The sequence below is a fragment of the Poecilia formosa genome, unplaced genomic scaffold, assembly GCF_000485575.1.
Source record: "Poecilia formosa unplaced genomic scaffold, Poecilia_formosa-5.1.2 Scaffold41, whole genome shotgun sequence".
Taxonomy (NCBI): domain Eukaryota; kingdom Metazoa; phylum Chordata; class Actinopteri; order Cyprinodontiformes; family Poeciliidae; genus Poecilia; species Poecilia formosa.
The window spans coordinates 53,240-70,249 of record NW_006799980.1 but is presented as its reverse complement, the minus strand read 5'-3'; the positions used below and the strand labels follow the sequence as shown (position 1 = coordinate 70,249).

The 17,010-nt window shown below is 39.4% G+C and overlaps 1 protein-coding gene, 1 long non-coding RNA gene and 1 other non-coding gene across 6 annotated transcripts in view; all 3 read right to left on the bottom strand.

Moving 5' to 3' along the window:
- The window catches only part of dtx4a (deltex 4, E3 ubiquitin ligase a), an 18,130-nt gene extending 7,750 nt beyond the window's left edge, over positions 1 to 10,380 (bottom strand). Inside the window, exons 1-3 of one of the 2 annotated variants that reach the window (XM_007551229.2) lie at positions 9,987 to 10,380; positions 9,547 to 9,761; positions 5,884 to 7,069 (exon numbers count right to left, since the gene is read on the bottom strand). In XM_007551229.2, the coding sequence (XP_007551291.1) occupies positions 5,884 to 7,069; positions 9,547 to 9,754 (1,394 nt within the window). In that variant the 5' untranslated portion in view covers positions 9,755 to 9,761; positions 9,987 to 10,380. Of the gene's footprint in view, positions 1 to 5,883; positions 7,070 to 9,546; positions 9,967 to 9,986 lie in introns of those variants that run through there. The other variant, XM_016671096.1, reaches the window with a different exon arrangement.
- Positions 10,381 to 10,641: 261 nt separating this feature from the next.
- On the bottom strand, positions 10,642 to 10,713 carry trnaa-cgc (transfer RNA alanine (anticodon CGC)). The gene has a single exon. It is a non-coding gene; the product is annotated as a tRNA-Ala (tRNA).
- A 458-nt stretch (positions 10,714 to 11,171) lies between these two features.
- Positions 11,172 to 16,980, bottom strand: LOC107836145 (uncharacterized). 3 transcript variants are annotated; one of them, XR_001662000.1, is made up of 5 exons: positions 15,533 to 16,980; positions 15,078 to 15,224; positions 14,704 to 14,794; positions 14,349 to 14,498; positions 11,172 to 12,349 (listed from the first exon to the last, which is right to left on the bottom strand). It is a non-coding gene; the product is annotated as an uncharacterized LOC107836145 (long non-coding RNA). The 3 variants fall into 3 exon arrangements; XR_001662001.1 differs by having other exon boundaries at positions 14,704 to 14,831; positions 15,078 to 16,980; XR_001661999.1 differs by having other exon boundaries at positions 15,078 to 16,980.
- Between the last annotated feature and the right edge of the window lie 30 nt (positions 16,981 to 17,010).

Genomic DNA, 17,010 nt, shown 5'->3' with positions numbered 1-17,010 from the left:
TTTTTTTTTTTTTTTTATATATATATATATATATATGTACTGTACAACATGTTTCACTCAAGCCTACACTTTACGTAACCATTAACATGCTTCTGGCATAACTCCTGGATGTTTTATCATTCCTCACATCAGAAATACAAGAGCTAATTTTAAAACTGATGATTTCAAATTTCACAGAACTGGTTTCCAAGCAGGTCCAAACGGATCTGAGTCCGAAAAGAATAAAATTATTCCTAAACTAGTGTGTTTGAGATCCTTGTTCCTTGACTGGAAGTATACTTGGAGGAAAAAAATATGGCTTCATCCAATTAACTGATGTAACATTGATTTGGGGGAAGAAAAAAAACAAAAAAAAAAACTCCCTGTGCTGTCCAGTTCCAATATAGGTCAATCTGATTACACACTGTCACTGAATGCTGTTTACCAACAACGCGTCTATTGACTTCTTCAGTTTGTGCCCCTTCCTTACGTTACCCAAAAAGCACATTTTGGTGTCAGGCGGGAAGATGTGAGTGATGTGATCGGAACATTAAGAGAAGAGGCGAGAAAATAGGAGAAAGGAAAGGAGGATAAAAAGAGGTGGAAAAGCATGTCACCTAGTCACGTTTGCCTTGATCCTGAGCTAATCTTGTAGCATTAGGGCAGCCTCCATCTGCAGCAGTGGATGATGACAAACGCACAAGCTGCCGTATTTGGCAGCAGATGCTTTTTACAGATGCAAAGCTCATACCTCAAACTGAAGGGGATAAACTCTGGCAGCAGGAGCAGAACAACCAATGGGAGACAAACGATGGACGAACGTCAGACACGGCGTAGCGAGAGAGCAAAAGTGTGTGCAACAGGTGCAGCTTTCGTCACTGTGATAACCTGTGACGCTGGAGACCCCTCATCCCCCCCCCCCAGACTTAAACGATTCACTTACAGACCATCTGTTTCATTTCACTGCAGTACTGTCTCCACCAAACCACATTTGAAACGGAGTTCGTTTTAAACCGCTACCCTTTACAATGCATCCAATCCGAATTCACCAATCTTGTAAATTGAATCAAGGTCATTTTTCATTTTGCTCGAGTTAACTCCAAGCAATGCAAGCAAGGGCAACCACAGACATAATAGATTAGAGGAGCTGCGCTCCATAGTGCTGTGAAATCAAAATGTGATTTGTGGAGTGAGTTTAGCATGTAAAACAACAACAACAATAAAAAAAACAACCTCACTGCTCCCAAGCGCTGCACATTATGCCCTCCTTTAAAAGATAACACATGATTTTGATAACTGATGTGCAATCAATTTCTTGAGGAAGGAGAAGATAGTATTTTTGGTTCAGAATCTCCTTACATCAGGTCGACAGTGAGCATCCACTGCGGTACGCCTAAAATATGTGTGTATTGTTTTTAATTTCGACAATCTTTCACAAACTGTTCAATTTCCGTATGTTTGCAGCCCAGAATTGACGAGATAAGAAGCCACGTAAAAACAACCTCGAATGCAGACGACGCTAAATTCCCATTGAAGGTTTACGCTGGAAAAACGTCAATTTTCACAAGTCCACTGCATTTGCAAAACAATTACTATGTATTTATTTATTTTTTCTATTGACTATAAAGCAAAATACAATGGAACTTGAAAGCTATGTTTCATTGTGTTCCAAGTCAACAGAAAACCAGCTGTGAAATAGAGACATAACTAAAATAATTTTGTTTCGCTTCGTCATCGGTGTTACATTTCTATATTTGAGGCCTGTGACCCTTAGGCGTGAATCTCACTTCGTAAGATTCACGCCTAAGGAGGAAGGGTGTGCTCCTCGGTCCAAAAAGGAAATCTGCACATACACTTTATTTTAGTTTGTCTTATGGACATTTCTGAGTTTTTACGTATATTTGGATTTGTTGACACCATATTTCCAGTCTACTCTAGAAATCAAATCTTAGTAAAGCTCATTTATGGTTGTAAAGTAGCAAAAAGTGCAAAAAGATCCAGGGGTACGAATATTTCTGTAAGGCGGTGTATTTATGCACATTTTGGTCAACGAGTCCCTTTTCATTTCAAAACCAGCTCCACCACAAGAGAATGTTACTTTGAATTTTGTGTTTAAGTTAATCTCTTGATTTAATCATATTAAAACAATGAGAATATTGAGAGGGTTGGACTATTACTAAAGAATAAACTTAAATATGTTCCAACAATCCGTATTGCCATCCTGGAAACAACTAAGGCTTAGAAATGACACAAACTATGGATTTAAAGAGTTAAGCCTCTCCATCCACCTCAGGTTCTACAAATAGAGAAATAGAAACAGTGAGTGCTGAATACTGGAGTGACGGGATCGCCCTTTATCTGTGACGTGCCACCAGGTTTTACCGCAGCAGCAGGTTCGGCCATCTGCTGCGAAGGCGGACACTCTCACCTGCGACGATTACAGTCGCAGGTCACCACACAGTGAGCCCGACATAAAATTCACAGATTATCTGAGGTAAAAAAATATTAATCCCCATGTTTTTTGTGTGTGTGTATTAAGCCGCTCTGTGGCTGTGAAAGTGGTGTGTCATCAGGGCTGTTTTGGGTAATGCCAGGCTTCGTGAAAGTCGGGTCACTGTGCCGGGCCACAGTTGGATTTGGTCACATGGGAATGATTCTCTGCATGAGGTAGTGTCTCATTTATGATTGCAGCTGAGGCAACTTCTTCTCAAAAACCCACGAGCAGAAAACATGGATCTGAATAATGCCGAATGAAATTGAATAATTTATTCGCTGCCCTCCATTTTCGTTTAATTTTGCAGCTGTACATTATTTATAAATATGTTCTAGTGGAAGACAACATTTGGTTATATTTGAAATCAGATTACATGGAGGTAACAGAAATGTCAACATGAACAACCCAAGCAGCAGGAGCCTTAAACAGGGAAACTGATTTAAAACAGTAGCTAAAGTGAGACGACTAACCAGCGCCCCCTGGCTTTGGCACTTGGCAATAGCGGTGTCATTCACTTTACACCTGAAAATCACCTTATTACAAAGACGTCGGGTTATTCCTTTTTAACAGTCGCGCTGCGAAAAAGGAAGTTTGGGACAATAAATCATACATCCTATTTTTTTAAAATGACATCTGTTCCCAACTCAAATTTTCAAAGTTTTAAATTCCTTTTTTCTTTTTCTTTTTTTTTTTTTTGTTTGACACGCAGAAGTTTACTGTGAATTTATGACCAATATTTCTACAGTGGTCAGGCTTTAAATATGATAGTTAGAAACATCACAGACGATGGGTGGATAGGCTGGTGAATGGGTGACACTTAGACAATGGAATACAGCATAAAATCCAGAAAAACAACTTTTTTTTTTCAAATAGGTGGAAACAGACGGTCAGAACACTGTTTGTCATTGTTTACTTTCTACATGAACTGCAGAACCACGTCCATTCAGAAAACAACTTAATTGAACACACTGTTTTTCTATGGATTTATGTCTGTTGCTCAGTGCAGCTTTCTTCACAAATCCACTTTACTGTTATGTAACAGTGAACTGTTGTCAAGGGATGAAGCAGACAAACAATAATCAATAATACTGGACTGTGGGAATGCCCTTTGCACACTGACTGGGAGTAGATTCAAAACTTTAGCAGTGTTGAGTTTTTGTACATAAATCAAGTCCATAGGTACAAAACCTTTTTGTTTACTGGCGTAAAATGACAGGGAAAGTGGAGTTAACAATCCTTGACCCACAGCCAAGCCAAGCCCAGGGTACATTGAAATAAATACAACTCAAACAAAAACATCAAGACAAACCTAAATCACTCCTTGTTGTATTTGGCTGAAAACTTATGCTGTACAGAAATATTAGGTACACAAAAAATTGTTGATCCTGGGAGACCCATGAGATGGCCAGACAATTCTGATAAAAAATAAAAATAAACTTTTAGGCAAATTTTCCAAAATATGCGTATCTACTTGCAAACCTTACTGTATGCTGGTTTTATATTTAGTGTTTAACCTTTTTGTTATCTTTAGTTCTATTCAAGCATTTTTTTTTTGAGCGGTTTCATTACTTGAACATTTGCATTGCAAACGAGAGCAAACCACTTGTGCGAACTCGGCTCCTTCAACATGAATGGCCATCATTGTTTTCGCCTGGATATGAACAAGCCTGCTGAACTTTGTCTCAAAGATTAAACGCTCACAAATCCCAGTGAGCACCGATGCAAGACGCTGTGTATAAAGGACTAATTAACAGGGAATTCCTTTAATTGTAATTCCTTACATGACCTGCTGTTTCTCTGAGCTCCCTCAATTTTAATACACAGACAACTAACCTGATAAAACACCGTCAACAGAATTCTGCTTTGTGAATACGAATTTAATGCCTAATTTTATTCCTAGGGTACAGACTATACTTTTACATACAGTCTGTTTGTGCTGTGATCATAATTCATAGGCATTCTTTTAAAATGCACATCTTCTGCTTACATACGGCTGCGATACGATAATTTTATCAGGAAAGTTGAGAAACAGTTTTTTTCTTGTTATGAGCAACTCATTTCACAGGAAACAAAACATCTACTTTTAAATCAGCATCGCTTACTTTAAAAAAAAAAAAACCTTGAATACTTTTGGAACTTGTGAAACTTCACAGTTCATGAGTTTTATAAAAGAACATCCCAGTGAGTTTGTTTATGTCTTAAATGGGATTCAGTGATACAGAAGCGATGAGGGTAAATAGTTTGAGAATCCATAACTCGCATTTTCAATTTCCTGAACAAATCATTTCACGACCCGGATCTTCTCCCAAAGCAGTTTTCTTGAGCATAGATTAAAACTGTACCATCTAAACAGAGAACATACTGTATGCAGCTGAAACCATATATGTATAAAGAAAGAAAAAGAAAGAAACCATATGTTAAAGATATAAACAGTCATTTACTACAGGATGCTTTCATGATGTCCAATAAGGAAGCAGAGTGTTTGAGGCATTGCCTTATATTACATTGTAATTCCTACAGTTCACTCAAATGTTGCAAATTAATCTATCAGAAACTTCAGTAGCCATGGGTATTCCCAAATTATTTAAAGGCGTAGTAATCTTGGTGCATGTGAACAAAAATTATTTCTCTCTCTCTCTCTCTCTTTCTTTCTTACTCCCCTGACATTTACCAAATAGAAATAATTTAGGTAATTCTTGCTGATTTAAAACAGAAAATGTTTAGTGTGAGTTGATAAAAGACAGTGACAAAAAGGTTATGTGTCTTATAAACCCCAGAATGTAAATATCTGATTTTCTGCTGAAATTGTCTTTGTTTTGAGCAAGGACAAAAGTACAGCAGCCTTGTTTAAGGCCAGCTGACTGGCAGGGTGCAGTAACAGTAACAGGGGCGAAGCTTGTGCTGCTTTAAGCAACAGTGTCTGATAAAATGTTGGTCACTACAGCACTTTATCTGGCATCTTTTAAAACAACATTAAATCCTAGGAACAGCAAAGTGGAAAATGTTGCCATTTGTAAAACTGCGACATGGCAACACCTCGACATACCTTGATGCTGATAGCTAGCCCATGCTAGACACGATTCGCTAATTTACCAAAAACACTTCTGCAGTCTAGACTCACTCCTAGCAGCGTGTTTCTATAAACAAAATTGCATTTTGATCAAAAATGAAATGACATTTAATATACTTAAACTGTATAAAATTCTCAGTTAAAAGTATGTTGCAATGTTTTTAGGAAACACAGCTGCAAAAGGAAACCAAATTGGCCTTGTGGGAGTCAGGCTCAAATATTTTGTTCATGAAGAACCAAATTGTGCATGAAAACATACCAAAACACGTAAAGCAATCCATCTAACAATAAGTTACATACATAGCACAACCTCGCTACATTGCACGTTTTTCCTACTCACCCGGAGGCAATAAGTGCTCGCGACTGAGCCATGGCGATGCGCTGTAGGGCAGGACGACTCAGACCGGCGAGGCTGGACCGCGGCGGCAAGGGGGCCGCGCAGGCAGCAGCACCAGATGAAGACACTGGACCGAGAACACGGGCAGAAGGCGACGGCGTGCAGGTGGAGGCAGCTGTTGAGATGAGAGCCGGGGCTGGATTTTGCTGCGCGGGGGCCGAAAAGGAGACGGAGAGGGTGGAGGAGGCTGAGGTTTGAGGCGGAGGGATGGAGGCCGACATGGGAGCTGTAGAGGGCGGAGGAGGTGGCGGAGGAGGTGGTGGGAGAGGAGGAGGTGGGGGACGAGTTGAGGAGATGGAGAGGGCAGCAGTAGCTGGTCCGAGCAGGGAAAGCGAGTGTGTGAAGCTACTTCCAAACCCGAAGGTGTTACTGCCGATGCCACCAGCACCAATAACCCCCATCCCTCCTGGAACTCCCATACCAGTTACATTGTAACCACCAGTCGCCCCAAAACCAGAAGTCCTGTGAGGAGAGAGAGATCTTGACGACAGCGATGGGGGCCGGGGCAGAGTCAGAGAATAAGAGCTTCCTGGGATGGGGTAGCTGTTTAATTTGGGACTGGGTGGCTTAGTCTGCGGTGGTCTTCGGCCCAGAGTGTGGGCAGTCGACATTGTTCCTGCTTTGAGACTTAGCACCAACATACACTGCTGACAGGCGCAGGGTTGTCCCAAAGAAGTGATTGCCGAAGCGGGGAGTGCCCCGCTTGGGTAAGCGCTCCCATTCCCAATCCCACCGCTGCTCATCCTCATCCCCATGCCTACACCGGAAACGTCAACGCCGAGCAGTCCTCCATAGCCGGGCATAGACGCGGGTCCCCATGCGTGGTGGGATCTGGGTAAGGGTCCAGACACCAGTGGGTATGCCAGATCGGCGCGTCTCTGGATCCGTCGGCAGCGCTGCGTCTGCCCATTGATTTGGGTCATGCTTTCAAAGTCAATCAGGTAGCAAAACCCCAGCGGCGCCAGGTCCAGCCAGGGCTGCTGACGATCACGAGCTGCCTGGATGGCGATGCCCACCTCTGTGTCGTATGCTGTCCAACTGCCAGCGTCGTTCTCCCACTCCCACAACCAGCCTTGGCCTGGTGCTGTGGTGGGATCGTAGAAGCTACGTCGAACAGGTCGAAGGGTACCTGAAGCAAGAATCACACCACAGATAGCAGATCTGTATCTGTCAGGAAGATAATTTATTACTTCTTGTCACGGTTGGATGAACCCTACCTGTGTTGCACCATATATATTATGGTTGAATATTGGTGAAGTTGATTGTTATCACCCTTTTTTCCTCACTATTCTCTTTCTTTTCCATCCTCTGAATGTCAACAAAACTCTACCTGAGCTAAGAACTATATCTAGAGAAGACAGAATGGAAAGTGAAAAGTCCATCTGGCTACACATATTTTTAAAGATAACTTAATTCCATGGTGCCTGCAATATTTATTCTACCAAATATTGCAACAAGGTAATATTTTACACCTTAATATTACAGTGACTGTTGTCATTTAACAGATTTCACAGCTTTGTACCTTCAGCCTTTCTTTCTAAGGAGCCAAACGTTCTTTGAATGTTTTTAAAGTCTCGGTCTTGATCAATAGTTTTCTGAAGGTATTTTGATTTATTTGACTTTGTATTTTCACACAAGTTACAGTCTTTGTAGCTGATCGTCACCTCATAAAGTTCGATGTGTTCAAGGAACAAATATTTAACACACATTGATCAATATGTGGACATTTGGAAAACAAACAAAAAGCAAAATATTATTTGAAGGTTAAACATTTTACAATTAGGAGAAAATCCATAAAAGGCATTTCATTGGCCCTGAATGACGCAACTTCCTCTTAGATATTCAATAAATTTTCTGTGGGGATTATGTGTTCACTTGGTTGTAAATACCTGAACTTTCTCAAATTCCTCTTATTTGTATATTGATAGATTCAACAAGAGAAATGTGATAAAATACCACAAATCCCTCTGAGTATTGATTTTTAAAAAATAAAATGCTGAAAAAGTTGTCCAAAGCAGCTATTATTTTCTCTTCTTTATGAGAATGCCTCCCAATTTACTCAAATTAAGGGTAACATGCAGACAGCTCATAGCTACTCCACACATTCTCACTTGAAAAGGGTAACATGCAGACAGCTCATAGCTACTCCACACATTCTCACTTGAAAAGAGTCCATGCAGTGATGTTATCTCTCCTGACTACTAAACAAACAGCCTGGTGTTGTATGACAGGAGGTAGACACAATTTACTGCACTGCTATTTGCACTGAACAAGGTGAGTGTAGCCCTGACAAAAATCAACAACGATTTTATTTACTTGCTGTGAATCTGGGCAAACGTGTTGCCCCTGGTAACAACGCTGAGTGTTCTGGATTGTGACTTGCTGGAAGGCCTTGATTTGTTACAGATGGATGAGCTGGTGAGGTAGAAATGTTTGAATATACAAAACAGTTCCGTCATACGTGTCTGTGAGCCTGTGTTCTTGCTCTGTTCCTATCACAAGGTGACGCACGTGATCCTAAACAGTTTCATGATCCGAAATTAGGATAATCATCGAAGAAATCTGATACAATCAGCAGTACATGAATCTTTTACTCTGTCTTTGTCTGTGTGGATTTGCAAACTGCAGTCTGGCTTTTCTATGTTTCTTTTCAAGTAATGTCTTCCTTCTCACCGTGTGGCCTTTCAGTCCATGTTGGCACAGAATACGTTTCACTGTGGACAATGACACTGCTCATTTTAGACCAAATACATCCACAGGCCTTCCTCCACTTAACTCAAATGGGTCAGTTTTCCTATCAGACGTGTCCAAAGCCATGACAACCTCATCACGACTTTTCTTCCTTGATTCTGTTTGTAAACTTCAGATTTTGAAGTCGATAATAAATCAATATCTGACACATTATTTCTCTCGTTACTGTTGCTTTTACCTCCAACATTATATTCTTTTAGGTTTTGTTTGCATGGGCCCTTTAAATCAGCACATCTCAGACTCAAATTCTTCAAAGAGTAATTGTAGACGGTGATGCATGTTGGCAGGAGAGGTCTCTTGTAGCGGTCTGCATTACAGTGAATTTGAAGAAGAATGGCTACAGAAGAATATTTCTTTATCAAAAATCTGTTTTTGTTTAACGTTTTTCTAATCATTCTAATTAATGGAGTTAAACCCTTGAAATATATCTGGCTGCGTGTCATAAACATGCATAAATTAAGTTCGACTTGCATATGAAAAATTAAATACATTAACTTTTCAGAGGGCAAACGCTAAATGTTTGAAATTAACACGAGGGTGTTATGTAATCTCATTTGAGGCCCATTCTTTAGTCAATTTCGTTCTCACATGGGCCCCATATGTAAATACTGAGTATTTTAAAGAAACTACTAAATAAAAAAGCAATGTGCGGAATTAAAATGCTGTTTACGCGTAAGGTTATGCAAATCATATGGAAACAAACCAAACAAGGCGTCAAATCATCAGAGGACAAATCCATGCAAGACAATTTTCCCAGGGAATCCAAACAAGAGCGTTACAAAGGGAAGAAATAAGAAAAGGCCTTTCGCGTCCATGTCACTGTTCCACCCAAAGTCGCTCTGCTCTGACTCTCACCTGTGTCTTGTCGGAATTGGTGCATGGAATGTAAATCGATGATGTAGGGCGAGAGGCGAGAGTCCACTTGGCCGAGGACCACGCTACCACACCGCGGGTCGCTCCGGATGACCGCCTCGATGTGGTGACATACAGCCGGGCTGTACGGCCGCCAGCGTCCGTGCTCGTTCAGCCATTCCCATACCACCACGGCGGATGCTAGTAACATCCTACTCCTGCAGACACAAAACACAAATAAGCACAATAACAGCTGGGCATTAAGAGCCGACAATGAACCGCGAGAGGTGTTGGCAGCGGTGGGGGTATTTAAAGACGCCCTGCAGCCGCCCCTACGTGCATCCTTGTGCAAGGCGGCTTTGCATCCATCTTGCAACCTAAATGCGTCCTCTGGATGCGGATATAAGCGCACATCGCGGAATGACAGTCCGTGCAAAGTGTACCTTCCATGTTTGTAGTCTGATGTATGCAGCAATCGGCGGGCCCAGTGTTTTTCCCTGGAGGAGACACAGAGGTTTTCAGGTTCCGAGGAGCCTGCTCGCAGGATGGTTGCATCTTACTCCCTATGCAGATGAGTGACGTCTGCTGAAATCATTTCTTTGGAACAGTCAAGTTTGGGTGAGAGAGGAAGACGCAAACTGATTGCACCAGCCCATGTAAATAAGCCACAGGTATATTCTGACTGTGATTGTGGAAAAAGCACGTTTATGTATCGGTGGATCATCCTGATTTTCCACGACCATTGTCTTCGCCGTTAAGAGGAATTGCAGAACTGTTGCAAATATTATTGTGTGAGAACTGAGAACATTTGCTAAATTGATACTGTCGTTTTAATTGTACTAAGGATTTTCTTATTAGCTAATCTGTTCCATAAGGTAGCTCCTTATAAAATAAATATCGCCCTCTTTAGAGAACGCCCAGTATCCAATCAGAATCTAGCAAGAGCCTCTCTGACCAATCAGAAACTGAGTCATATGTAAGAGTTTTTATGTCGCAAAAACAAATTTGTCCGTGTCATACTATGGTAGCGACATATTTTACTATATATTACAAGAGATTACGAATAGCTCAAAGAAAAGGAAAAAAAAATCCTAGTTGTGGAGATGCCGGGGATTGAACCCGGGACCTCATACATGCGAAGCATGCGCTCTACCACTGAGCTACATCCCCATTGGAAGACGCGGCTTCAACTTTGTAATATAAAGGTGGCGATGATGACGTATGTGCCGTCTTTATCCAGCGCTATTAGAATAATGATTCGCTATTAACATCTTTTTTTATTATGTAAGACAGAAACAAAGAATACTATCGGGGGAAAATAACTAAATATAAACACAAAATTTGCTGGTAGTTTTTTTTTTTTTTTAATGGCCTGCAAAATTGCATTATTAATTTACATGTTTAAAAAGACCCTTTCTAAAATTAAGAATTTACAAAAACAAATGGAGAAAAATAGAAATATTCTGAAATAAAAAGTAAGACATTTTTAAAGTTAATATAGCTTTTAAAATGAAAAGAACACTACAGTAGAATGAAAATGTGTATATTTTAAAAATTGGTCAAGAAAAATCCAAAAGCTTTAATTATTTTGAAAAGTTTATTTAAAAAGAATTCAATTATGAAATAAAAACATTTAAATTTGTAGTTTATTTTGTTTTGTAGCAACATGTACATCATGAGCATATGACACAGACAGTTGAGCATATTAGCACCTTGTTTCAAAGTGTTAATACAGCAACAAAAAGCCTTTATTTTACTATGAAATATTCACCTTTTGAGTAGTTGTTGCTCTTTTACAATATATATAGTCAAAGAAAGTTAATCACTACTCAGCTGAAAAATATTATGAACCCGTTTACATTGAAAAGCTTGACATATATCTTTTTGTTTCCTAAAAAATAGTTTAAAGTCCAAAATGAGAAACTTTACACAAACTTTACAAGAACCATTTAAATGCATATTTAGAACAGCTTCATTCAGCCATTGTGTTTTCCCCTGATGTGTCAACACTAAAGGCATGAAGATAAAAAAAAAAAAAAGAAAACATTATGAGGCTGAAGCTGTTCTGACACGGTTTTCTAAATTTGATTTTTATTTTCAAATGGTATGACTTCCACTCTGGCTTACTTGAAATTGTGATCTTTTTCTTTATAAATAGCCCATTTTTACACCTTATAAATTCTGCTCGCGTTTTCACAGTGCAGTCACATCACCACCCTGACTCTCATCTTCGTTCTGCTCCGACCAGATAGCACTCCCAGAGAACTGCTTTAGGTCTATCAACAATCCAGTACCACCACTTGCTTCTGCTTTACCTTCTACTTTTAACTCCTGCTTTTCCTCACTGTTACCCCCCACCTCCTCATTCTCTTCTGGTTTATTGTCTATCAGCCTGTCTTCCTCCCCTGCTTCTGAGCCCTCCACATCTGAGTCATCTCCTTCGTTCTCCTTTGTGCTACCGCTGTGGTCCACACTATCCTCCTCTTGTTCATCCTCTCCGTCCGTGCCGCTCCCGTCACTCTGGTGCTGGCTGTCTCCAGAATCCACTGCTCCCTCCTCGTCCTGAATTTCCTCCATCTCTTCCTCTTCGTCGTGTCCGCGAGGCCACACCTGGACGCCGAGACGTGTTTCCACAGCCAGTGCTGCGGCCCTCACCCGGTCCCTGACCCCACCTTCCTTGTATATTATGTTCTGAACTGTGTATTGGTTATTTGCCTCCTTGTTCAGTTTCTTGTAGAAGAAAACCAGCAGTACAACAAGGACCAACAGGACGAGAGAAAGAATCACCACAGTGTCGGGCATTTTCCTGAGGCAAGGAGAGAAAGGAGATTTAGAATAAGTAAAACCATGAAACTTACGCTGCATAAACTTCCTTATGATTTTTAAAGGAAAGTTTGTGGCTGGGACATTAACCATATTCTAGTTAAGCTACAAAGTGCATTAACACCGTTAAATTTATGCTATAAGTGTTAGTTTTTTACATGTAACCTGTGCTGCTTTTCTGTACATAACATGTAGATGTAAAAATACGCAAAATATCTATTATACAAAAATGATATATGTACAAAATTATAAATTAATTAAAATTACATATGCTGTATATAAATGCAGTCCTCCGCTGAAATCAGGAGAGACCTCAACAGTGGCACCCATTGTAGTACATAAGCAAATAAAAAAAATAAGTAGCTGGTAATAGTCCCAGTGATTAGTTTTGACAAAAAAAAATAAATTTAAGAATTAAAGTGAAATAAATAAAATCTAAGGTGGGAGCTGAAGAAAGCAAAGGCAACTGTAGCAGTCCTGTTTTTAAAACATATTATGTTGTGATCTCTCAGTTTAGTTTTGTTTTTCTCGTTCTGCAGGTCTAGATTCAGACTACCAGGGGGCTGACTTGTGTTTTTTCAGTGCTTCATTCTCTCTTCTGCTCTTGTCCCTTTTCTCCCCCTCATCCTTTCCCACATCTTTCTACCATTCTTTACTCCCTTCTTTTTTGTTTCAGTGTCCAGAGATAAACCCAAAGCAATTTCTGGTGAAATTTCTCACACATATCAAGTGGAGCATAATGGCGACAGCTGTAATGCTAATGATAAAAAATTCTACATATCTGTCTCATGACGAAGCAAAGAAACAGACAGAATCATTGGGAACATTGTCTGCTGATTGTGACAGACATTTTTCAAGCTATGTTCTGTCAAAAGGTTTTAGGCAGTTAAGATCCCAGCTGCAGTAGAAAGCTCCTGTACTGTCCTAATTTTGAATGAAGGTAGATTAGTTGGCTCCAGAAGCTGAAGCTAGTCCAATATTGGGCTAAACCAAATCAGATTTCAGGCGCCTTAAAGCAACTTCAGCCTCAAAAAGTCATATTGAAGTTTATGCAAGCATTGTTTTATGAACGTTTCATTGTTAACATGTTCGTATTGGATGGTTATTTGCAGAGAAGCTGCTTTTTTTTTTTTTTACCTCACTGGAAACACTTTGAGTTCATTCCAGTATGTGTTTCATATAGAAAGTTCACTGGTGGCGCACTGCCTCCTACCTCCATTTTCAGTGTAAATAATTATTTGCTTCCCTGTTAATAACCTACCGATGCAAACATGAAGAGGTTTGAAGGTTAAGAAAATGATATAAGTTGTATAAGTTGGCTTGCTGCCCTGGGATAACTTAATGTATTAAAAATGAAATAATAAGAAAGATGTACTGCCAGTATGATGTTAAAGGTTCAAAACATTTTCCCAAACTTTCCCTTCCAAAATATAAAACAACCTCTTCAAGGCACAATGCATGTTATTAAACTGTTTATGAAAGATTTTGTTAGCTGAGGATCATTAATTGCATGCAGCTTGGTTTGATGAAACCAGCTTCCACTTTGCACTGCCCAGTCTTTACCTTTTAAGAAAATGTGCTCAACAGCAAAGACATGTTTTACACGAGTTTTATAAAATCAGGAGCTGCTTTCCCCCCGCCCCCTAGTTTTTCAACCTTAGCCGGTCCTGTTGTAACTCAATATAAAATCGAAAATCACTGACGTTTAGATGTGACAATGAATCAAAAACAGAAGACGTCCAGAGAGGGGCGCGTACATTTTCACAGGTCTGTATATGAAGTCAAATTTGCAGGTTTTTATTTAGCTCTCATGTGAAACGGATGAACTTATTCAGTGGTTTCCAAACTATTTCCTAAGTAGCACATAATTATAGTTTTAAAACAGAATGAAATTCAAATATTGAACTTCAATTGATGATTGTCAATGTGATGTGTGCAGGTCTGACAATAGACTCTAAAAGTTATTTTTCAAGATACTTTACCTTTGCGATAAACCTTCAGTTGAGTGTGAAAAAATCTCAAGTGCCTTTGTTTCAGCTGAAGTGTACAGTCAAAAAAAAAAAACCCGGGTAGTTTCAACGGAACCTGGAGCTTCTCATCCGACAATCCATCTGTATGTTTACATCTACAGCCTATAGAAAATAGAAAAAATTACAAAAGCAAAGGATCGTTTAGAATTCAGTTTGTGAATGTAATCACTTTAATAAACCACATTTTATACTTAACTAATTTGCCGCATCGCATTATCAGCCTGTTTATTTGTGAACAATATCAGCACAGGATGAATGCTATGCTTCCCATTTCAAACAATTAAAAAGCAAATAGTGTTGTACATACTCAAGACGTCTATTTCTGTTGCACTTTGCGCCGTCTGCAATGACTTGAAAGACAGGAAGCTGAGCAGATCTCTCTCAGTGCTGCTGGTTTCCTGTCAAAGTGATAATTGAGCAGCCTCAGTCAGTCTGCTGTGGCACAAAACATTCAACTTTAGATGATCACAGAGACATTGTGTAATAAAACAATAATAAAAAAAGACGCTCTAAATAAGCCGTAGCAGAAGAACTAGTAGCTGTAGTAGAAATGCTTTAAGTTGTACAGTGACACATATTTGATAAATTAAACATTTGAGATCAACAGCATGTAAAAAAAAACAGACTTCAGAAGATATAAAAGAAAAAAAAAGAAACCAGAAAGCTATGAAAAAAACTCACCAAAGTCGCTCAGGAGAGATAGACCAAAAGTTTGTGGCGCCAAAGACCCGAAGACTGGCGATGAGGCTGGTACTGGCTTACATGTCAGTAAGGGTGTGTTTGACTAATGTCACTGCATGCATGCAGATGAGAGGGAGAGAAGAAGAGCTGCGGGGAGTGATGCATGACATGAGAAAAAAAAAAAGTTTAGCTGAAACTGTTTGAGGTGGGTGGAGGCTGGGGGAGGGAATGCAAGCACAGATTAAAGGCAAACTTGCAGCGAGGTGTGGTGGAAGGCACAGATATGAAAATGCACAAATATTTATAGAAAGAGGAACATGTCTTTGTGATTTTTTTTTTCTCTTTCAAGGCAGACTTGTATCAGTACAAGTTGACAGAACAGGTGCAGTTAAATGCTTTAGGACATGGAAGATATATTAAAAAAATAAATAAATTAAAAAAACTTGCAAACTCACTGACGGTTTTCAAATTGAACGGTGCACATCCTGTTGAGTCTGGTTTTGTGGCAAACAACGAAGCTCTACAATGGAGAACAGAGTTCATGAAACAAGCGTCGATTCAGCCTTGATGTTGTGCACAAACGTGCCAGCCGAGCAACTTGAATCTGTATGAATCGGCGATCGAGTTGGTGTCTTATTTAATTCTTAAAAATATTGCATCTGCATAACTCGAGCCTTCTACAAGTGTATGCAAAGCTTAAACATTGTGCAGAGCTTCTGAAGCGACTTGGCCACATCCTGTTTCTGCACTGCTGGCCGGTTCACACGTCGTCTGCACTTAGCATCAACGTCTCCAACCAAATCTGTACCGTAACTGCACACTGTACACACCTGTTAAATATTATTACACAAAGCCACATTTAGATTTGGACAGTTTTGTTGAGGCCACTACAAATTTTTTTTTAAAGCTATTTTAACATGAAAGAATTGCACTTTAGGGCTGCAAAGGTTGCGGAGGCTTTCATAGTTTTTGATTATTTCCTGCGTTGTTCGCGTGTAAAAATTCGTCTTAGTTCAACAGCAGACATAAAAATTACACACAGCATAGCTTCTTTAGCATTTAGTCAAATGCTTTCAAATGGACTAATTTCTAGAAAGGGTTACTTTAATCTGAGGTCAGCTCTAGAGCTTTTCTTTATTAAAACTTTGGATGAAGGAACTTGAAAACTGTTTCAGTGTTTTTGCACAGTTGACTAAGTTTTCATCTTGTCAGACCACAGAGTTTTGTTTTTAATGCTTTCCAGCCACTTAAAAAAAAAAAAAAACAGAACACACACACTTGCTTTCAAACACCAGAATTTACTTTTTTTTTTTTGCCTTTGCTCACTTCCCTTTTTGATCCACTGAACATTCACAAACTTTTACTCTCTACAACCAAATTGGACCTAAACTTTTTTTTTAATGCTCTATTCTTAATAATGTGGTTTACCAGACATTTTATTAAGAGTGGCAAATTGGATTTTTAAAGGAAATTCATTTATGAGTGAACAACAGATGTTCACTCATGAGTTTGAAAGCAGCATATTAGAAAGATGGAGAGAAAAACCAAAACACAAAATACACAAATAGTCAGCGACTAAACTATGAGCTAAAATGACCAGAATAGTGGTGACATTTATTTCTGGAAATGAGAGGAAATAATTTAATGAGTGCTAGACAGCACAAACAAATTCTAAGTTGTTAATTTTTTACCTTTTTGTTCTAATCAATGCATAATCCAAGTATTCGTTTGGAAAAATTCAAGTAGTAGCACCATCAAATAACCGCTACAGAGATGAAGCAGATGTCAGTGAAAGAAAAATAACACACTTTGGATGTCAGTGTCAGCTCAAAAATAATGCTAAAAACTCAAAGCATTGACTTTAAAACCTCGAATTTGTAGCAAAAAACCAAGATCTTTCAGTTTTTTTGCAGATGCAGATAACATTCAACTT